The sequence below is a fragment of the Anolis sagrei genome, chromosome 6, assembly GCF_037176765.1.
Source record: "Anolis sagrei isolate rAnoSag1 chromosome 6, rAnoSag1.mat, whole genome shotgun sequence".
NCBI classification, from domain to species: Eukaryota; Metazoa; Chordata; class Lepidosauria; order Squamata; family Dactyloidae; genus Anolis; species Anolis sagrei.
Window position 1 is genome coordinate 110,546,176 of NC_090026.1, and position 21,599 is coordinate 110,567,774.

At 42.5% G+C, this 21,599-nt stretch overlaps 1 protein-coding gene across 2 annotated transcripts in view; it reads right to left on the reverse strand.

The window, feature by feature from the left end:
* The window catches only part of MKX (mohawk homeobox), a 74,522-nt gene extending 53,235 nt beyond the window's left edge, over positions 1–21,287 (reverse strand). For both annotated transcript variants that reach the window (XM_060782460.2, XM_060782461.2), the window contains exons 1-3: positions 21,137–21,287; positions 16,396–16,705; positions 3,651–3,810 (exon numbers count right to left, since the gene is read on the reverse strand). In XM_060782460.2, coding sequence (XP_060638443.2) covers positions 3,651–3,810; positions 16,396–16,589 — 354 coding nt within the window. In that variant the 5' untranslated portion in view covers positions 16,590–16,705; positions 21,137–21,287. The remainder of the gene's footprint in view (positions 1–3,650; positions 3,811–16,395; positions 16,706–21,136) is intronic.
* Positions 21,288–21,599: the final 312 nt, after the last annotated feature.

The following is a 21,599-nucleotide window of genomic DNA, read 5'->3' on the forward strand; positions in this document are numbered from 1 at the left end:
AACAACATGAGGAGCTGTATTAAGGGGTCGCGGCATTAGGAAGGTTGAGAACCGCTGTGCTAGAGGGAATGCAGCTCCCTCTTAGCCTCCCAAAGCTGCTTGCCCCAGTCTAACTGAGTGAAAGGATCACTGCAAAGCATTAAGGAATTGGATAGGATGATAGGAAGAGAAGGAGGCCAATCTAAGCTTCAAGAATGTAGGACTAGGAAATACAAATCAGCACAAGACATTTTATTTTGATTCCCTCCAGAAGTGTCCTGGCACTTGATGATGTTAGATTAAAGCCAGTCAGCAACACTGTTTGATCATCTGGAATGCAAAACACTTTTCAAATGGATGTGAAAAGACAACTCAATTCTCAGAAATACATGAAATGTCAGTCTGAATCATGTTGGGTGCAGTGGATTTATTCTACAGTCACTCAGGTGTGATGTTGAAAAGGTTTGTAACTCTGAAGGCTGGTTCTCTGTAATCAATAATCTGATCTGGACCATTTTCATGCTTTAATTTCCCTTGATTTATGTGTTTCCATACAGCTGTGACAGCATTTCTGGGCAAAATGTGGAAAGAGCATCTGGATTTTTTATTTATTATTATTTTGTTTTTTGGACCCCATGCTTTTGCCAGCTAAAAAGGCTGCAAACAAATCCAGAGGAAACGTTCATCTGCAAAACATGCCGTTTTATTTCTACGGAACGTACAGCCATGAAAGATTAAACATGCAGGGTTTAGAAGGAAATACTCGACATTTGGCCTGTAAGAAGTCTCAAAGTAAAAGATAAATCTCTCTGAATCTTAGAGCCTTAAATAAAAGGAAGGTAAACACTACCAGTGTTTTGAGGATAACATTCCAGAAAGGCTGCCATAAACCTTGGTGGTCTCCCCATTATTTAGGCAGTCAGGAGAAGCATAGAAGAAAACTTGATCCTCAAGGTATCCCTAGAACTTAACTCTCAAAGGCAGCTCTTTGAAGTCAACAGCAACCATCTTTCTTCTCTGCAGCTTTTCCATGAAAACTCCCCTTGCAGCCCATGCAGACAAACTACTGAGCTAGTATTAACTACTGTTTTGACCAAAAAAATGGCCATACATTTCCTGCTTAGCTATCCTTCAAAACAGGAGTAACACCTGTTCACCATTTAAATTTTCCATAGTGTCAAAAAGTAACTATTAAATCTGAAGCCAGTGAAATTTAAGGCCCCCTCCACACTGCCCTGATCCCAGGATCTGCTCCCTGGTAGCGCAATGGGTTAAACCCTTGTGCCGGCAGAACTGCTGACCAAAAGGTCAGTAGTTCAAATCCAGGGAGCGCAGTGAGCTCCCATCTGTCATCTCCAGCTTCTCATGCAGGCACATGAGAGAAGCTTCCCACAGGATGATAAAACATCCAGGCATCTCCTGGGCAACATCCTTGCAGACAGCCAATGCTCTCACACAAGAATCAACATACAGTTTTTCAAGTCAATCCTGATATTAAAAAAAACAGGAGTCCCCACTGCCAGGTGACCTGGGATAAACAAATAATCTGGGATCAGATCCTGGGATAAAGGGGCAGTGTGGAAGGGGCCTAAGTGGTCTAAGTGTCAGACTGTGGAAAACAAGAGTTTTCAATCCCATCTCAGTCATGAAAACCTACTGGGTGATTCTATGCAAATCACTATCTCTCAATCTCAGAGGAAGGCAATGGCAAACTTCCTCTGAAAACCCTACAATAAATTCAACGTTGTACAAAATTAAACAATGAAAAGGGCGTTAGGATGAGGAGATTCAAATCCGCCTCTTTCTATATAATTTATTTCTCCCTCTACTCTGGTGTTCTTCAGTCTTCTTCAACCTTCAAGATTGTGGCCCCCTTCTGACCTTGTTTCTTTTCTGTGGCCCCTCTCCTTCATCTTATCAGTAAATTTAAATGTTTTGTTTTTAAATAGAGCGAGTTTTATTATAATTACATAATTCATACAAAAGACAATAAATAAATAAATAAATAAAGTTTATATTTCAACAATTTCTCCATCAGTGTGACTCTTGATGATATGAAACAATGTTTTTATATCCAGATCTATTGCTGTGAGGAATAACTGAAGATCATCTCCATTATGTTTAGGCAATTCCGCATTAGGCTGAGTAAAGAATTCATATAACTAAAACATGATTCTACCAAATACAAAGTGGGATATATCATGAAGAACAATTTTGTTTTATCCCAAATCTGTGGAAACATTTTAGAAATAATAATAATAATAATAATAATAATAATAATCACCAATGCATCACATAGTCCTAGACACTTGGGAAGTGTGATCCAATACAACAACCAGCATAGTGATCTTGTTTGCTGTGTACTAATCTTGTTGCGTTTCAAATAATGATAACAACAACAATAAAACTTTATTTATACTCTGCCCGATCTACCCAGAGGAACTCAGGGTGCATATTGTGCTCTTCATAAAAAAATATGGTGTTTTCCTTGACTTCTCACTTCTTTCTATGGGCCCTTAAACTTGTGCCATGGTCCCTTTCTCCATGATTTTAACCTGTGGTCCCCTTGGAATATCCAGGACCTCAAGTTGAGAACCTCTGCTTCACTTTACTATCTCAAATTCGTTTTTCCCTCAGCCATGCTCCAATATCAGTTTCATTGCAAAAAGATTAGTTGTCGATCTTCAGTATTTGACAATGTGTTACGAAAGGCAAACTGTGGGAGAATTCCTCATTCATTTCAGAAACCTCCCTCAGGATTTTTCAAGAGCAAATGTAAAATAAGAAAGAAGGAACTTGTACACACTGCCTTCACCTTCTTCAATCCATCATCCTAAATGCTTTGCTACCATCTAACCCAGTGGTTCTCAATCTGTGGGTCCCCAGATGTTTTGGCCATCAACTCCCAGCTAACAGCTGGCAAACATGTGGCATAATGTAAAATAAAATAGTTCACGTTTGATCAGTCCACACACTGCATTGCAGGAGAAAGAAAAATATGCCACACAGATGATCAATAAAGAATTAGTAGTTTACTCTTCGTAATTCAGAACAACATATGTACAGTCATGTGATCGGTTACATCAACTCGCATTATGTCCTTTAATGGGAGATTTAAAATGGTCTTTTTTTGCCCATGTGAAGAATCTTCCTCCAGAAGCTCATGAAGCAAGAGTAACTCCAAACTCTGTCTCTCTCTGCTTCCCTCTACAAGCACCTGCATAGCACAGGTCTAAAAATGTATCAGTATCCAACAGTCCCAGGCTCAGCCAGCTCCCCAGCCAATCAGCTTCATGCATCTTATTTTACAGTTGACACACACACTAACTGGTTTGTTACATGCTCCAACAAAACTGGCTGAGATTTCTGGGTAGGCCAAAACACCTGGGGACCCACAGATTGAGAACCACTGATCTAAGCTCAATTCCAATACTGAAGGTGGTAGGAGGGAGGAAGCTGACTGACAAGCTATTGGGAGGAAAGCCATAAGACAACCCACCACATCCACTTGGGCCGTTTAACTCAGTCTCCTTGCTTTCAATGGGATCAGGATTTGGAACAGACAACATTTTGAAATGCATGGGTCTTCTGTAATTGCATCTAGTGGTATGGACAAGAAAGTTAGACTTTAGAGATGTAATGAGAGTGAGAGCGATGTGGCTCATTCTTACCTGAACTAGAGTCATCTGCGAGCCAAGAGCCAGCAAAATCTTCTCTGTCTTGGTGGGGTATGGATTGTCTCGGTGCTTGTAGAGCCACTGCTTCAATGGCCGTGCCATGTCCTGAAGCGCCTGGCGTTTGTGTCTCACCTTCCCACTGTTTTGCCGTGTACTGTAAAGCAGAGCAGAGAGCCTTTTAGACATTAATCCAGAATGGATTGTAATTACTCCATAGCATCGGCCAGGGAAAGCCTAGAAGATTTTTTAAAAGTTATTTTGTTGTATGACAGTTCTCAGATTCATCCAGCCAGCACAGCAGTAACTCCAGAACTTTTCCAAATTCTTGCTATGAATTGCTGTAAAAGTACATTTTTGTATATATTGTATACATCCATTGCAATGTATAGTCCGCTAAGTAATGTAGGGCCTATTTATTATGAGATGTAGCTATCAATTGACTTAATAATAAAGCAATCATTTGTCTCAGTTAACATGCCAAATTTTAAAATGTGTGCCTTGTGAAAACATTAACACTGATACTTTTATAGATATTGAAGAGTAAATTATAGGCAGCTGAATGAAACTGATACTCTCATTGTTCAGTTCTGTTACATATTTTTTTGATATTTTCTGATTTGGTGCCCAAAACTTCAACATAACGACCCTAGAACAGCCTAAACACACAAACACCAAATGTGCTAAACTAGACTGCCAATCTAGTTGGCGTTGGCTGTGACTGCTTGAGACTGATGCTAGTAGAGTAAACTGCATTAATTCTACAGTGTAGATACATCTAACTTCAGGTGCATCTATGCTGTAGAATTAATGCAGTTTGACATCACTTCAACCGCTATGGAAACACGGGTTTGTAGTTTTATAAGGCTAAAGAGTGGTGGTGCCTTGCCAAACACCAAATCCCAGGATTCCGTAGCATTGAGCCATAGCAGTTAAAGAGGTGCCAAACAGCATTAATTCAACAGTGTAGGTGCACCTTACATCCCATCACTTTCGTTAGACCTTTTCCACATTTAAAGGAAGCTGGACAAGCAGCGCAATCATCCATGTGCTTGTTTACTCATAAGTAAATTGCATTGTACTCAGTATCAATGATTCCCACTTAGCTCTGCACTAGTGATATATGTTGTCAAAGGCTTTCATGGCCAGAATCACTGGGTTGTTTTGAGTTTTCTGGCCTGTATGGCCATGTTCCAGAAGTATTATCTCATGATGTTTCACCCACATCTATGGCAGGCATCCTCAGAGGTTGCCTACCATAGAAAAGGCACAACGTCAGGAGAGAATGCTTTTGGAACGTGGTCATTCAACATGGAAAACTCACAGCAACCCAGTGATACAATACTTTACTAGGTGCAAGACTTTTCTTTTCAAACCAAGCAATGAATCGTTTTAGGAATTTCTTTCCCATTACAAGAACATCTGTAAAAAACCCAACATCTTTCAAATTTGATTCATAATTGGGACTTATTCTGCACAATTTTCACATATTGTGGTTTTCTATAAAACACAGAATACAATACTGTTCTACATAAGAAACGGCTTTTTCTGTGCAAAAAAATTTATATTTTCTTCACAAAACGGTATGCCAAAAAATCCCTAATTGGGCTGCTGTGTTAGGGCAGGCTAAGCACCTCCCAACAAAGGATTCCTCCAGGCAGCAACCAGCCAGGCTTTGAAACTGAAAGGCCATTAAATCCTAATTAAGATGGCCCATTGCAACATTCACATCTACATCAAGCAGACAAGAGTTCTTTCTGCCACCTTGGACATTCTACAGATATATAAACCTCACTTGCATATTTTCCAATAGACCCCTCAACTTCTGAGGATGCCTGCCATAGATGTGGGCAAAACATCAGGAGAAAATGCTTCTGGAACATGGCCATACAGCTTGGAAAACTCACAGCAACCCAGTGATTCTGGCCATGAAAACCTTTGACAACACAAATCCCTAATTATGACACTTTCTGTATGTGACATAGAATTTTTTGTGCAGAAACTATATTTGTGTGGAATCATTTTCAGATCAGAAAACAGCCTTTTCTGAACAGAAAGAAGCCCCAAAGTATGAAAATTCTTATTGGTCCTGGATTCTTCTCGTCGAGTTTTTCAAAACTTAAAAAAAAACAACAATTTTCCAACAATTTTTCAAGTTTTTTTCAATGTTCTTTCCATCTCTAATATGTACAGAGTTTCAGTCTTCCACTGATTGATCCATTATTGCTCCCAGTGTGCATATTTTTCAATCTGTCCATTAGTATCATCAATAATCAGATGGAGCCCCGGTGGCACAGTGTACTAAACCCTTGTCCTGGCAGGACTGAAGACTGACAGATCGCAGGTTCGAATCCGGGGAGAATGTGGATGAGCTCCCTCTGTTAGCTCCAGCTCCCCATGCGGAGACATGAGAGAAGCCTCCCAAAAGGATGGTAAAAGATCAAAAACATCCAGGCATCCCCTGGGCAACGTCCTTGCAGACGGCCAATTCTCTTACACCAGAAGCAACTTGCAGTTTCTCAAGTCACTCCTGACACACACACAGAAAAAAAATCAATAATCAGAAGCAACATCAATGAAAAACACTTTGCACCAGAGTAAAAGTCTGTTTGGTCCAATGTTTCTCCCTTGGCCAGACAGACTTTTTAAATAGCAGGGCATAAAACCAACAGTTATTTATATCAAGGAAGGGCTTCTCTACATGCTTTGGATGATGATGCCCATGGTTGCAGAGACTTCTGAGGGTTGGAGTCCAAAGCCAAAATCAAAGTGTTCCTTCTTCTGCTTTCTAAACATATCTGATGGAATAACTGGAAAGCAGATGTATATCGTCTTTCAAAATATGTTTTTAAAGTACAGGCATATGAGAGAGGACAGATGTGCAAACAACATATAATCACTTCTCTAGTTTGTGCAGAGAAACACGCTTGCGGACTACAACAAACAAACAGAGAGCCGCTTGGCTTATCTCCATCTGTTTAATTTTTTTCTCTCCTGGCCTAAGTTGGAAAGCCATCCAGACTAACCATAACAACATCTACATATTCATCAAAATAACACTGTAAGAAGCAAACAAATAAGCAAACAAAAACTCAAGGCCATGGCTTAGAGAATGAGGCAAAGAACCTGCCAAGTGTGTAGGTTTCAATAAGTTTGAATGGTACTGCAGGTCTGGAACTCACGCAGAGAAAGTAAGGGGCCTTCCCCCTTGTATTGGGAAGCTGTTGAAACATTGCCTGTCCTTGGAAGCATTTTTTAAATGCAGACAAAACAGTATTTGCTAACAGAAAACATTTGGTACTTGATGAAACTCTTTAGCCTCTTCCAACATGTAAAAAAGGTCTGCAGAGATAAAGGGAAAATTCCCCTATTAATAGATTTTTTGGAGAAACTGGAAATCTTTGGTCGGATGAGGCCTAAGCCAGAGTGAGAAGTCCATCACGTATGCTGAACTTGAATATAATGTCCCTGTAACTTCAACTCTGCCTTTAAAAATGAATGTATTATGTCATCATTAGGGCTTACAAAAGTAATGCACAATAAATGATTTCTAAAAGTAAAAGAGAAACCAACTGGACACACTGACTGGCTTTAACCCAGCATTATGCACACTTAACAGTAACAGTGGAGCCCCCAATGGTGCAGTGGGTTAAACCGCTGAGCTGCTGAACTTGCTAACCAAAAGGTTGGAGGTCCAAATCTGGGGAGCAGATTGCCAACCTAGCAATTCGAAAACATGCAAATGTGAGTAGATCAACAGGTACCGCTCCGGTGGAAAGGTAACAGCGCTCCATGCAGTCATGCCGGCCACATGACCTTGGAGGTGTCTATGAACAATGCCGGCTCTTTGGATTAGAAATGGAGATGAGCACTAACGCTTCAGAGTCAGGCACGGTTGGACATAATGTCAGGGGAAAACCTTTACCTACTTTTACCTAACAATAGCACTCACGGCATCCCAGTCAGTGCATACCGATAGGTCGCAGGTTCGAATCTGAGGAGAGCGCGGATGAGAGAAGCCTCCCAAAAGGATGATAAAACATCAAAACATCTGGGCGTCCCCTGGGCAACGTCCTTGCAGACTGCCAATTCTCTCACACCAGAAGCAACTTGCAGTTTTGCAAGTAGCTCCTGACATGAAAAAAATACATTTATATTGCTTTACTCTATCCTTATTTTTATTACATTTATTATTCTACTCTATTATCATTGCATTGATTATTTTTTCTATTTATTATTGTTATTATTAATTTTTATTTTACTCTATGATTATTACATTTCCATTATTTTACTCTATTATTATTTTTCTTATATCTATTATTTTACTCTGTTATTATTGGAAGGATACATAGGCACATTTACATTTAAGAAGGTTAAAATAATGGTTTAATCAGAGTTGGACAGTCTTATCTTAAATTACAGTTTGGCATAAATATTCAAAAACATTTAACCTACTGATGCCTCAATTAATATAATTTTATTGGTATCTATTTTTATTTTGAAATTTACCTGTAGCTGCTGCATTTCCCACCCTCAGCTTATACTCAAGTCAATATGTTTCCCAGGTTTTTTTGTGGTAAAATCAGGTGCCTTGACTTATATTAGGGTTGGCTTATACCTGAATTCAAACTCTTTTTGAACAATCTCAGACATTACTGGCTTTCTGTGAGTTTTCCGTGGTGTATGGCCATGTTCCAGAAGCATTTTCTCCTGACTTTTCACCCACATCTATGGTAGGCAGCCTCAGAGGTTTTGAGGTTTGTTGGAAACTAGGCAAGTGGGGTTTATATATCTGTGGAATGTCCAGGGTGGGAGAAAGGACTTTTGTCTGATTGAAGCAAGTGTGAATATTGCAATTGTTCACCTTGATTAGTATTGAGTAGCTTTGCAGCATCAAAGCTTGGCTGCTTTCTGCCTGGGGGAATCCTTTGTTGGGAGTTGATGATTTCTTGTCTGGAATTCCCCTGTTTTTGAGTGTTGTTCTTAGTCATTACATTTAAAGATTTACTACTTCACAGTGTTGTTGTGAAGCTTTGAAAAGAGATTTGGAGAATTGCCATATAAGACACCTTGACTTCCTTGGTGGAAAGACAAAATATAAAATGTACAAATAATCAAATAGTGCCAGGCACATGTTTGGTCAATGATCTCAAGGTACAACATCTGCTTTTAAATGCATCTCATTGAAAAGGTGCAATATCCTGAAACACGATTCTAAGACACAAGACCCCACTCCCTCACCAAAGCTACGTGGCTCTCTATGTCTGATCAGTATTTGGTGGGGAACTTTGGGAACTGTCACTCCCTAAATCTGTAGTTGATTATGAGCTGCGGGAGAGATGGTCCAATGTGGAAAAGTGGCTTAGAAATCAAGCCAAGCTAAACTAAAACTAAATAAAATGGATAGACAAGATGTAAAAGTGCTACTGCTGCAGAGGAAGTCCAGTAGTTGTATAAAAAAGTAACTTCTCCAGCCTTTGATTAGAACAGACACTAAAACAGCAAAATATGATCCAACTTCACCTTGTTTTGATATCAAATAGCGTGAACACTTGCCTATTTGAAAAATTGTGGCAGTCGCTTGCCTTTCTCTCTCTCCACTGTTCCCAGGCTGACATCTGTTTGTGGTCTGGCTGCCACAAGAGCACCACCCTTCTATTGTTGCACAAGAATCTGTGCATCAACATCAGACCCATCGCAAGTGGAACTAAATGTGTCCTTTCCAGACAATCCAGCAATGACATGCAATTAATATGCTTGACACACGTGATGGGCAATGTGGAATCTCTTAGCGATGCAGTGGAGGTCTTCACCAAGCAAAGGAAAAGGTTTGCCGGCTGGAATGCTTGCACATTCCCGTATCAACAGAAAACCATTCCACATAAAATGTCAACAATCTATTCTCTTCTTTGAGGCATGCATTGATTTTTCCAGAGAAATAAGAAGTACTATACAGTCCTTCCTTCACTGGAAAGGTAGCTCCACTGTTTTAGTAAGATTTATACCCAGGTAAGTTAAGATCCTGTCTGATCTCATTAACGAAGCAGGATCAGTCCTGATTAGTATTTGGATGGATGACCACCAACAAACAACAGGTGCTGTAGGCTATAAGTCTAAGGATGGAACTGAATATAGCTTTCTTCAGAAAACCCCATGAAACGTATGGGATTGACATAAACCAGTGGTTCCCAACCTTTTTTTGACCAGGGACCACTCTGACCAGGGACCACTTTGACCATGGACCATTTTGACCAGGGATCATTTTGACCAGAGACCACCCACTTTGACCAGGGACCACTTGACCAGGGACCATTTTGACCAGGGACCACCCAATTTGACCAGGGACCACTTGGACCAGGGACCACCCACTTTGACCAGGGACCACTTGACCAGGGACTATTTAACCAAGGACCACTTTGACCAGCGGCCACTCTCCAACATTAGTACCAAAAAGGCTATGAATCAGTTTTTGGTCAACTTCAGATTCAGTTTGGGGTGCTGATTCAGAAAATTGCATTTGATAGACCACATCAGCTCTAGTTTCTGATACAGAACATATGCCATGGTCAGCGACAGGGAAGGAGTGGCAGGCAGCGCAAAAGGAGAGGAAATAAATAAGTAAATCAATAAAGACGAAGGAGGCTCGTGGACCAGATTTTCACTCTTGGGAACTACTGGTAGTCCGCGGCCCGCAGGTTAAGAACCACTGCCATAAACTGATAGGGGACTTAAAGGCATACACATGCAAAAAATGGCATACATTTAAAACCATAGCATTCTAAACAACTAAATGCACAAAAATGACATACAACTTGGAGCCCATATGCATTACACAACAATAATGCTGTTATTCTGTTTTCATTCCAAGGCAAGAAAAGGTTTGAGAAATCCAATTGGAAAGAGTAACACAGCAGCAACCTTTTTGTGCATTGATATTCATACATCATAAAATACTCCAATGTATTATGACATTGCAAATACGTTTTTGTCATATTGAAAACACTTTCCAAACCAACAATATGTTTTTGTTCAGAAAAAAAACCCTACTGATTATGTTTTTGTGTAATAAATAATATTCTGGAGCACTTTTGGATAGGCAAATACAAAGAAAATACTATGTAAAAATGTTTTCTCTTGGGGAAAAACAGGGAGAAAGTTATGGAAATTATTTGTCCTTGCATGCAAGGATGAAATAGGCAAAGATTTATGTCCCTCGGAAGTGAAGACATAATGTCCCTGTTTATTCAGCGGTATATGAAATGTGTGATGGCTTCTCACGGACAGTTCCTATTTATTTCAATTGGGGTGTAAATTAAAAAAAAAAACCCTCATCAATGAATTGTGTCCTATATGCCAGAACTGTCCACCTTCCATTCTCCTATACTGGAATATATATCCAGATGTTTCAGGATGCAGGACATGGTTCACATGGAATGCATCTACACCAGTGGTTCTCAACCTGTGGGTCCCCAGATGTTTTGGCCTTCAAATCCCAGAAATCCAAACAGCTGGTGAAGCGGCTGGGATTTCTGTGAGTTGTAGGTCAAAACACCTGGGGACCCACAGAACCACTGAGCTACACTGTAATATTAATGTAATTTGACACCACTTTAACTATTATGGCTCAATGCTATGGAATCCTGGGATTTGTAGTTTGGTGAGGCAGCGGGATTTTTTGGCAGAGAAGACCAAAGACCTTGTAGTTGTTTGAGTCCACGGTATTGAGCCATGGCAGTCAAAGTAGCACCAAACTGCATTAATTCTACAGTGTAGATACACCCACCGTCTTTGGCCATTGTTGAATTGAGCTCTTCTGGGAGGACATAGACTACCTACCTGGCCTGAGATGTCCAGAGGTCATGTTCTTCAACAAAATATTCAAGGTATTGTAATACTACGTTTTTTCCAGAAGGTGTTGCTCTCAGGCTACATCTTCCCACCACCATAATGCCTCACCTTTAAGTCTCTTGGGCTTCTTGCCTTTTACTATTTAATTTGAAATCTAAGTCTACCTGGATCAGCTGGTAATAACATCTCCACGAAACACAATAACCCCATCTTGCCAACCTGAAATTCTATTAAGAAGCAGTAGCCAGTAACTGGCAATTCTGCAATAAGAATATTTTCTCTCTCCAAGTCTATTAGATTCAGAAAGTCCCTCAAAGCACATTCTCGTAATTACAGTATTTAGCAATTTGTCACAGACGTGCAATCAGATCTAACACATGTTTATTCTTCAGTCTCTTTCATTTCATTCACTCGTACAGAAAGATGTCTAGAATGATCTTGCTGAACGGCCTTCCAACATGCTTTTTGTGTATTTCTTAATACGTAGAAGAACTTTTTTTTAATTGGGACACATAATTGAGTGGGTTAAAGATAGGGATCAGGCCCTGCAATGAGAACACTTTGTGTCTGGATTAACGCTACAGCAGTTAATATAAAAGTATGTTATCAATATCATAAGAAATTGGAAAATTGAATAAACTCGCAGTTAACAGTCTTTTAAAGAAAAACACTTCTAAGGTTGGTTGCTGTGAGTTTTCCAGGCTGTATGGCCATGTTCCAGCAGCATTCTCTCCTGATGTTTCACCCACATCTATGGCAGGTATCCTCAAAGGCTGTAAGGTCAGGAGAGAATGCTTCTGGAAGACCATACAGCCTGAAAAACTCACAGTAACCCGGTGATTCCAGCCATGAAAGCCTTTGACAACTTCTAAGGTGGTCTAAAAGCCAGGCAAAAACTATAAGTAGCAATAATTTTCTCCTGTACTTTAAAGTCAATGAACTCTGTGTTAGCCATTCCCAAATTACTGTTGCATCCTTACTACGTAATACAGATTGAGCTTTCCTTATCCAGGATTCCAAAATACTCCAAAATCCAAAACTGTCCATGTGAGTAACTGAAATATTGATGCCTCTGCTTTATGCTGGTCCAATGCACACCATCTTTGTGCACAAATTTGTTAAAATATTGTGTATGAAATTACTTTCAAGCTAGAACATGTATATGAAGCATACATGAATTTCATATTTAGACTTGAGTCCCTTCTCATAATCTCATAATGCACATATATGCAAATATAAATATTCCAAAATAGGGTGGGGGATCCAAAACACTTATGGCCCCAAGCATTTTGGATAAGGGATATTCAGCCTATAATAATGCTATCACTTTCCTTAGTAGGAGCTCCCGGTGCCACAATGGGTTCAACCCTTATGCTGGCAGGAATGCTGACGGAAAGGTCGGCAATTTAAATCTGGAAAGCAGGATGAGCTCCTATCTGTCAGCTCCAGCTTCACACTCAGGAACATGAGAGAAGTCTACCACAGGATGGTAAAATATCCAGGCATCCCCTGGGTAACATCACTGCAGATAGCGAATTCTCTCACACCAGAAGCGACTTGCAGATTCTCAAGTCGCTCCTGACATGGAAAAAAAAATCCTTAGTTCATTTGGCTTAATTTATCTTTCAATTGTTTCTACTTGGTTGCAAATCAAATCAGTTCAATACTCTTGGATGAGTGTGTAAAGGACTACAATGTCCCAGCTCATTCGCTTTCATTTAACATGACATATAGACTTTTATTTATTTACTATACTTGTATACCGCCCCTCTCAGCCTTCTGGTGACTTGAAGTGGTTTACAAGGCAAAACTCAATGCCACAAAACCACAAGTACAATTGAAAAATGATATATAGACAACAATGGGCTTAAATATCCTAAAGGCAACAGATCCCATCTAATCATGGAAGCTAAATGGGATCAGTCCAGGTTTGTACTTGGATGGGAGACCACCAATGAATACCAGATGCTATAACCAGATGCCACATTCCAAACCACATGGCAAAACAACCTTTGAGTGTTTTGTACCTAAGAAAACCTTATGAAATTCATAGTGTCGACAGGTAACTTGTACACATATACACACAGTGTGGAATAGGTTTTCAACAACACAAAAAGGCCCATGCAGTTAGCTATGAAAACAAAAAAATATAGGACTCTAATCCTGTACATTGGGTTGCTGCTGTGAGTTTTCCGGGCAGTCTGGCCAGGTTCCAGAAGCATTCTCTCCTGACGTTTCACCCACATCTATGGCAGGCATCCTCAGAGGTTGTGAGGTCTGTTAGAAACTAGGAAAGTGAGGTTTATATATCTGTGCTTCTGGAACATGGCCATAAAGCCCAGGAAACTCACAGCAACCCAGTGATTCCGGCCATGAAAGCCTTCAACAACACACCTGTACACACTGATACACAAAGCTGACTTTCCAATCTTAGGTTTTTACAAAAGGTCCTTTGGAGCAAGCCTCTTGAATGCAACCGTGGGATTTGCATCTTTGCAAAATGTGCGTGGCGAAGGCAATCTCAAAACATAAATGGAAATCGAATTCAATTTCATGGGGATTAGTTCCGACTAATCCAAGGAGGCTGAGTTTAGAAACTTGAAGTAACCAAGGTATGAAGAAATCTATAGGACGTCAGAGAAAGAAACAGCAGGCAAGAAACAGCAGCAGACTTCTTCACACATGCTGACTCTGAGGATGTAGACCAGGCATGGGCAAACTTGGGCCTTCCAGGTGTTTGGACTCCAACTCCCACCATTCCTAACAGCCTCAGGCCCCTTCCTTTCCCCCCTCAGCCACTTAAGTGGCTGAGGGGGAAAAGGAAGGGGCCTGAGACTGTTAGGAATGGTGGGAGTTGAAATCCAAAACACCCAAACAGCCCAAGTTTGCCCATGTCTGGTGCAGACGTACCCAAGAAGATTTGAAAAGTGACAATTCCAAAAGAGTCACAATGCTATGGAATCCTGAGATCTGTAGCTTGGTGAGGCCTTAGGGAAGGCTAAAGGCCTTATCAAATTACAGCTCCCATGATCCCATCACATTGAGCCATGGCAACTACAAGGGGATTATACTACATTCATTTCAGAAGGCAGAGGCACCCTAAGTGAAGAAATCACAGTTCCAAAAAAGTCAAGCACACACCCAGCTCTGGCTGATTAAGCACACCAGGCAGGGGATTCTGGGATTTGCAGTCCCAACCAAAATCAATCTCCCATGCTCCCTGCAACTAAAGGCCCTCCCACACAGCCCTAAAACCCAGAATACCAAGGCAGAAAATCCCTCAATATCATAGAATCCTAGAGTTGGGAGAGATTTTGTGGGCTATCCTGTCCAACTTCCTGCCAAGAAGCAGGAAAATTGCATTCAAAGCACCCCCGACAGATGACCATCTGTTTAAAAGCCTCTAAAGAAAGGGACTCCACCACACTCTGGAGCAGAGAGTTCCACTGCTGAACAGCTCTCACAATCAGAAAGTTCTTCCTAATATTCAGGTGGAATCCCCTTTCCTGTAGGTTGAAGCCATTATTCCGCGTCCTAGTCTCCAGGGCAGCAGAAAACAAGTTTGCTCCCTCCTCCCTATGACTTCCCCTCACATATTTACACATGAACCTCATCATGTCTCTTCTCAGCCTTCTCTTCTGCAGGCTAAACATGCCCAGCTCTTTAAGCCGCTCCTCATAGGGCTTGTTCTCCAGACCCTTGATCATTTTAATCACCCTCCTCTGGAGACATTCCAGCTTATCAACATCTCCCTTCAATTGCGGTGCCCTTATCTGCTTTGAACTGGGTTATCTGAGTCCACACTGCCATATATGGTGATACGGTAGTTAATACTGTTTTCATTGTTTTAATTAATGTTCTACTTATTGTTTTAGTTGTTATATTGCTTTGTTATATTTAATTGCATCAAATTGTGCCAAATGTAAGCCGTCCTGAGTCTCCCTTCGGGGGTTGAGAAGGACGGGGTAGAAATGCTGGAAATAAATAAATAAAATTAAAAATATAGGTAAAGGTAAACATTGTCCCCTGACATTAAGTCCAGTCGTGTCGGACTCTGGGGTGTGGTGCTCATCTCCATTTCTTTTCTTTTTTTTCAAATATTCTTTATTGAATTTTTCATATTATACAGTCGTTAAAATAAAGTAGATGCTCATCTCCATTTCTAACTCTGGGGTTTGGTGCTCATCTCCATTTCAATAAATGCTCATCTCCATTTCTAAGCCGAAGAGCCAGCGTAGACATCTCCAAGGTCATGTGGCTGGCATGACTGCATGGAACGCCGTTACCTTCCCGCCGGAGCGGTACCTATTGATCTACTCACATTTGCATGTTTTCGAACTGCTAGGTTGGCAGAACCTGGGGCTGACAGCGGAAGCTCACACCGCTCCCCGGAATCGAACCTGCGACCTTCCAGTCAACAAGCTCAGCAGCTCAGTGCTTTAACCAACTGCGCCACCGGGGGCTCCAATCAATTGATCAATCAATCAATCAATCAATATACCCCAGTTCAAAGCAGACAATATGAGGTTTTATTCGGCTGTGTAGATGGTACCTAAGAGATCTGAGAAGTTACAATTCCCAAAAAGTCAGTGAGAGCAATCTGGGTGATTGTCCTTGCTTGGTAGGAGGGTTTGGGGAGTTGTAGTTCTCACCAGGATCGATCTCTCAACCCCTATCTCTCTGCAAAACGACTCAAAAAGCTGCAATTCCCTAAACCACACACAACACAGCCCTGCTTGGTTGAGCACACTAGGCAGAGGATGATAAGAGCTGCAGACCTGAATCAGCTTCCCAATTTTCCCAAACGCTGGTTGATTGATCCTGCTGGGCAGGGGGTGCTGGGATTTGCAGTTCCCAGCAGCAGAATCATGTCCCCACCCCACCCCGTTCCTACCCTGTCCTGCGGTGCCTGAGGCTGAGGTTGTCCTTGATGGAGGGTCTGTCCGGGAGGAGGACTTCGGGGTGATGCGGGGAGACCTCCAGGACGCCCCCAAAGGGCCGCCCGCCGCCCCGCTCCCTCTCCGAGGCGCCGCTGTCCTCGAAGAGTACTTGGCTGCTGAGCTTGTTGAAGACGATGGTGGGGTTCATGGTGCCCGGGGAGGAGGAAGAGGGGCTCCTTCCTTGCTTTGAGCCGCACGATGCGCTCTGCGGTCTGCTCAGAAGTGGCCACAAGGGGCGATGTGGAGACAGCGGCGGCGGCAGCTCTGAAAGAGAGAAGGAAGACCCGCAGCTGATTACAGGGCTATTACTACTATCACTCGGACACACAGAGAAAAGCTAAGCGCATGCGCACTAGGCAGGGAAGGGACCTGAGTTCCAAGCACACCAAAGGAAGCAGCTACCGCGGAATCAACTCGTTTCGCGCAGCCAGTGCGGACAAGAAGGCAGGCTGTCAGTATTTGAGAGCGCGCTCAAAGTAATTTAAGGAAATAACAGACTTGTAGGACCTAAAAGACACGTTGAAAGTCATCAGACACATGTTTGGTTTTGTAAGGATGTTCTAAATCACGAAAACGAGTTCAAGTTTGCTCCAATACGTAGTCGTCCCCCGCATGAACCCATACACATCTTGCTTTGTTATGTTGTAAACATGTGAGCGGCATCACAACGGGATTGAACAATTAGTACAAAAATAAAAGTCACGATATTTTACGACATATACATTCAGCACCCCCCAAACAAGCATTAAACACTGGAGGGAAAAATCTTGTTATTTAAAGGCTTGTTATCATTGATCTTGCGCGGATTATATGATTATAATTAGGATAATTTATATTAATGGTGCGAGCTTGGGTTGTTGTGAGTTTTCCGGGCTGTATGGCCATATTCCAGAAGCATTCTCTCCTGACGTTTCACCCACTTCTGTGGCAGGCATCCTCAGAGATTGTGAAGTCTGTTGGAAACTAGGAAAATTGGATTTATATATATGTGGCATGTCCAGAGAGAGCTTGCTTTCCTTTGATTTGAATCGATGGGTGTAGATTAGGAGAAGGGAAATTTTGGGTGCGGCTACACTGTAAGAATTAATGCGCTTTGGAACCAGTTTGGTGAGGCACCAGCACTCTTTGGAAGAGAAGGATACAGACCTTGTTGAACTAAAACTCTCATTCTTCCATAGCATTGAGCCATGGCGGTTAAAGCGGCGGCAAACTACATTGATTCTACAGTGTGTAGATGATGCACTTTCAGCTTTGCAAGTCATGAGGTTCTATGGGACATTTCCATGGCAGGTATTGTTATCACTGTGGTGTGAAAAGGCCTCTCTGCATGTTTGGAGTTTCATCTTGGGGGAGAAATTTATTATTATTATTATTATTATTATTATATTTATTTATACCCTGCTTTTTCTCGCCACAACAGACTCATATCTAAACAGTAGAGTTATTATTATCATCCTTATTAGTAGTAATAGTAGTAGTAGTATGTTTATTTATATTCTGCTTTCTCTCTCCACAACAGACTCATGTCTAAACAGTAGAATTATTATCATCCCTATTATTATTATTATTATGTTTATTTATACCCTGCTTTCTCTATTCACAATAGACTCAAATCTAAACAGCAGAATTATTATTATCATCTTATTATTGTTGTTGTTGTTTATTTATATCCTGCTTTCTTTCTCCACAACAGACTCAAATCTAAACAGTAGAATTATTATCATCCTTGTTATTGTTTGTATTATTGGGTTGTTGTCGGTTTTTTCGGGCTATATGCCATGCTCTAGAGGCATTCTCTCCTGACGTTTCGCCTGCATCTATGGAAAGCAACCTCACTACCTCTGAGGATGCTTTCCATAGATGCAGGCGAAACGTCAGGAGAGAATGCCTCTAGAACATGGCATATAGCCCGAAAAAACCTACAACAACCCAGTGATTCCGGCCACGAAAGCATTCAACAATTTATATTATTATTATTATTATTATTATTATTATTATTATTATTATTATGTTTATTTATACCCAGCTTTCTCTCTCTACAACAGACTCAAATCTAAACTGTAGAATCATTAATATTATCCTTATCATTATCAATGTTTATTTATACCCCACTTTTTCCTCAGCATTTCAAAATCTAAAACAGACAAACATTAAAACAGAATGAAATCTTTTAAAACCCATAGTTTCAATCCATGCAGAATGAATGCCGCATGATGCTCCTTTAAGCTGCCTTGGTTCCATGCTATGGGAGTTGTAGTTTGGTGAGCCACCCCAGGCCCCCTTGACAGAGAAGAAGTTGTCAAATGCCAACTCCCAGGTTTCCATCGTAAACTACTTCTGATTATTCCTTGCATAAAGAAAAGCTTATAGAATTCATGGAGTTGCCATCAATTCAGATATTGACGCAGGATCGATTCGACCTAGGAGAAGGAAGGTATGGATTGCCTCTCTTCCCCACCTTTTCCTCTTTTGCTTTCTCTCTTTCTCCATCCGGGCCTCTCCAAAGCCTCGAGCGAAAGCAAAATAAAGAATCCCGACGTCCACACTGTCAATATTTGCTAGGATGTCGCACAGACTGAAGCTGATGGGAAGCGGGAGGGCGCGGATCCTAAACGCGCATCGGGGGTCCAGACACGTGTCTGGACTCCCCGATGCTCCCCGCGTGTCCTTCTTTCGCTTCGCCGCTTCTTTCTCAAACATTGAGGTTGAGAGAGTGTGACGCGCCCAAGGAGAACTTCCATAACCCAGAAGGAATTGGAAACCTGGGCTCCAGAATCATAGACAGTAGATCTACACCAGGCATGGGCAAACTTGGGTCCTCCGGGTGTTTTGGACTTCAACTCCCACCATTCCTAACAGCCTCAGGCCCTTTCAGGGCCTGAGGCTGTTAGGAATGGTGGGAGTTGAAGTCCAAAACACCTGGAGGACCCAAGCTTGCCCATGCCTGATCTACACTGTAAGATTAATGCGCCACTTGAACTGAATACACTCCGACAGCACTTTAACTGCCTTGGCTCAGGGCTAGGAAACTGTGGGATTTGTAGCTTGGCGCAGAGATGGCTCCAGATCTTGCAATACTACAATTCTCACGATTGCATTAACGCAGTGGTTTCCCACTCTATGGTGTACACGCACCACAATTGACGAGTGCAGCCCACGCGTGTTCGGAAAACATGTTCCTCTCACGTCAACAAATAAACACAGGATCCCGATATTCTTATCCATGCGTGACGCGAAAGATACACACACACACACACAAGTATCCATCCTTCCTCGTCTCTACACAGATTAATCGTGGAAGAAGAGTGGACTTCCCCATCCTTTCTTCCCTCCTTTACTCCTTCCTTCCCTCTCTTCTTCCTTCCTTCCTTCCTTCCTTCTTTCTCTTCTTCCTTCTTCCTTCCTTTACTCCATCCTTCCCCCTCTCTTCTTCCTTCCTTCCCTCCTTTGCTCATTTCATCCTTCCCTCTCTCTTCTTCATTCTGTTTTCTCCTTCCTTCCTTCTTTTTCTTATCCACGTGTGACGCGAAAGATACACACACGGACCTTCCTCATTTCTACACAGATTAATCGTGGAAGAAGAGTGATCTTCCCTCTCTTCTTCCTTCTTTCCTTCCTTCTCTTCCTCCTTCCTTCCTTTCCTCCTTTCCTCCATCCTTCCCCCCTCTCTTCTTCCTTCCTTCCTTCCCTCCTTGACTCATTTCTTCATTACCTCTCTCTCTTCTTCTTTCTCTGTTTTCTCCTTCCTCCCTTTTCTCTCTCCTTCCTTCCTTCCCTCTCTTCTTCTTTCCTTCTCTTCCTCACTGTGAGAGCCGTTCAGCAGTGGAACTCTCTGCCCCAGAGTGTGGTGGAGGCCCCTTCTTTGGAGGCTTTTAAACAGAGGCTGGATGGCCATCTGTTGGGGATGCTTTGAATGCAATATTCCTGCTTCTTGGCAGAATGGGGTTGGACTGGATGGCCCATGAGGTCTCTTCCAACTCTATGATTCTATGATTCTTCATTCCTTCCTTCCGTCCCTCTCTCCTTCCTTCCTTTTCTATTTACTCCTTCTCTTCTTTCCTTCTCTTCTTCCTTCCTTCCTTCCTTTACTCATTTCTGCCTTCCACCACTCTCTTCTTCCTTTTCTGATTTCTCCTTCTTTCTCTCCTTCCTTCCTACTTTCTCTTCCTCCTTCCTCCCTTCCCTCTCTTCTTCCTTCCTTCTCTATTTCCTCCTTTTTTCTCTTGCTCCTTCCTTTCCCCCCCCCTCTCTCTTTCCTTCCTTCCTTCCTTCCCTTTTCAATGACTTTCCGAATAGGCAAGCCCTCCCTTATTTGAGACAGACTCAGAACGCCAAAGGGAAGATACAAATCAAGGGAAAAATAAATAAAGAGACTTTGGAATGGGATTTCCTCTCCATGAGATCGTCAACCCGAGAGAGAGCAGGGAACTGCCGCCTCGTCTTTGTACGTGCAAAGCGCCATATAAAACAATACAGGAATAGATCAATGAGCAGGAGGAGGAAGAGGAGGGAAAAAGGAAGATGCGCCCAGGCATCATCCAAGAGGAGACGGATCCACTGCGGGTTGACAGCACATTCAATGCGCTGGAATCCTAGCAGTGGTGGTTGGAGGGCCGAAGCTTGCCTGGGGTAGACCAAGAAGAGGGTGTCCTTCTCTCTCCCCCCCCCCGCCTCCCTGTGCCGCCCCATCTCTACCTGGCGCCCGAGGCGAGGGGCTGGGCTCGGTGGGGGCTGCGTCGGTGTCCGGGCGGCGTCTCCCACTCCCATCCCCGCTCCCGCCGCAGAGAGACTGAGAGAGAGGCAGCCCGGCAGACCCCGCAGGCTCGCTCTCTCTTTCTCAATCTCTCTCTCTTCGGGACCCGCGAAGAAAGCCCTGCCCGCGCGCCCGCCGCTCCGCCCTTTATTGCCCGGGCGAGAGCCTCCGGGCCCCGGAACGTGAATGGCGGCGCCTGCTCATGTTTCCCCTCTGGCCGGCCCAGCCCGCGAACATCCTGCCCTTGCCGTACACAGCTTCCCGGGCCCCCACCACGGCTGGGAAAAGGCCCCGGCGGTGCCTGTCAAGAGGATGCGAGAGAGGAGGAGGAGGGGGAGGGAGGGAGGGAGGGAGGGGGAGGCTATTCCTTTCCTTCTTCCTTCTTTATCTTTCCTTCGTTTTTTC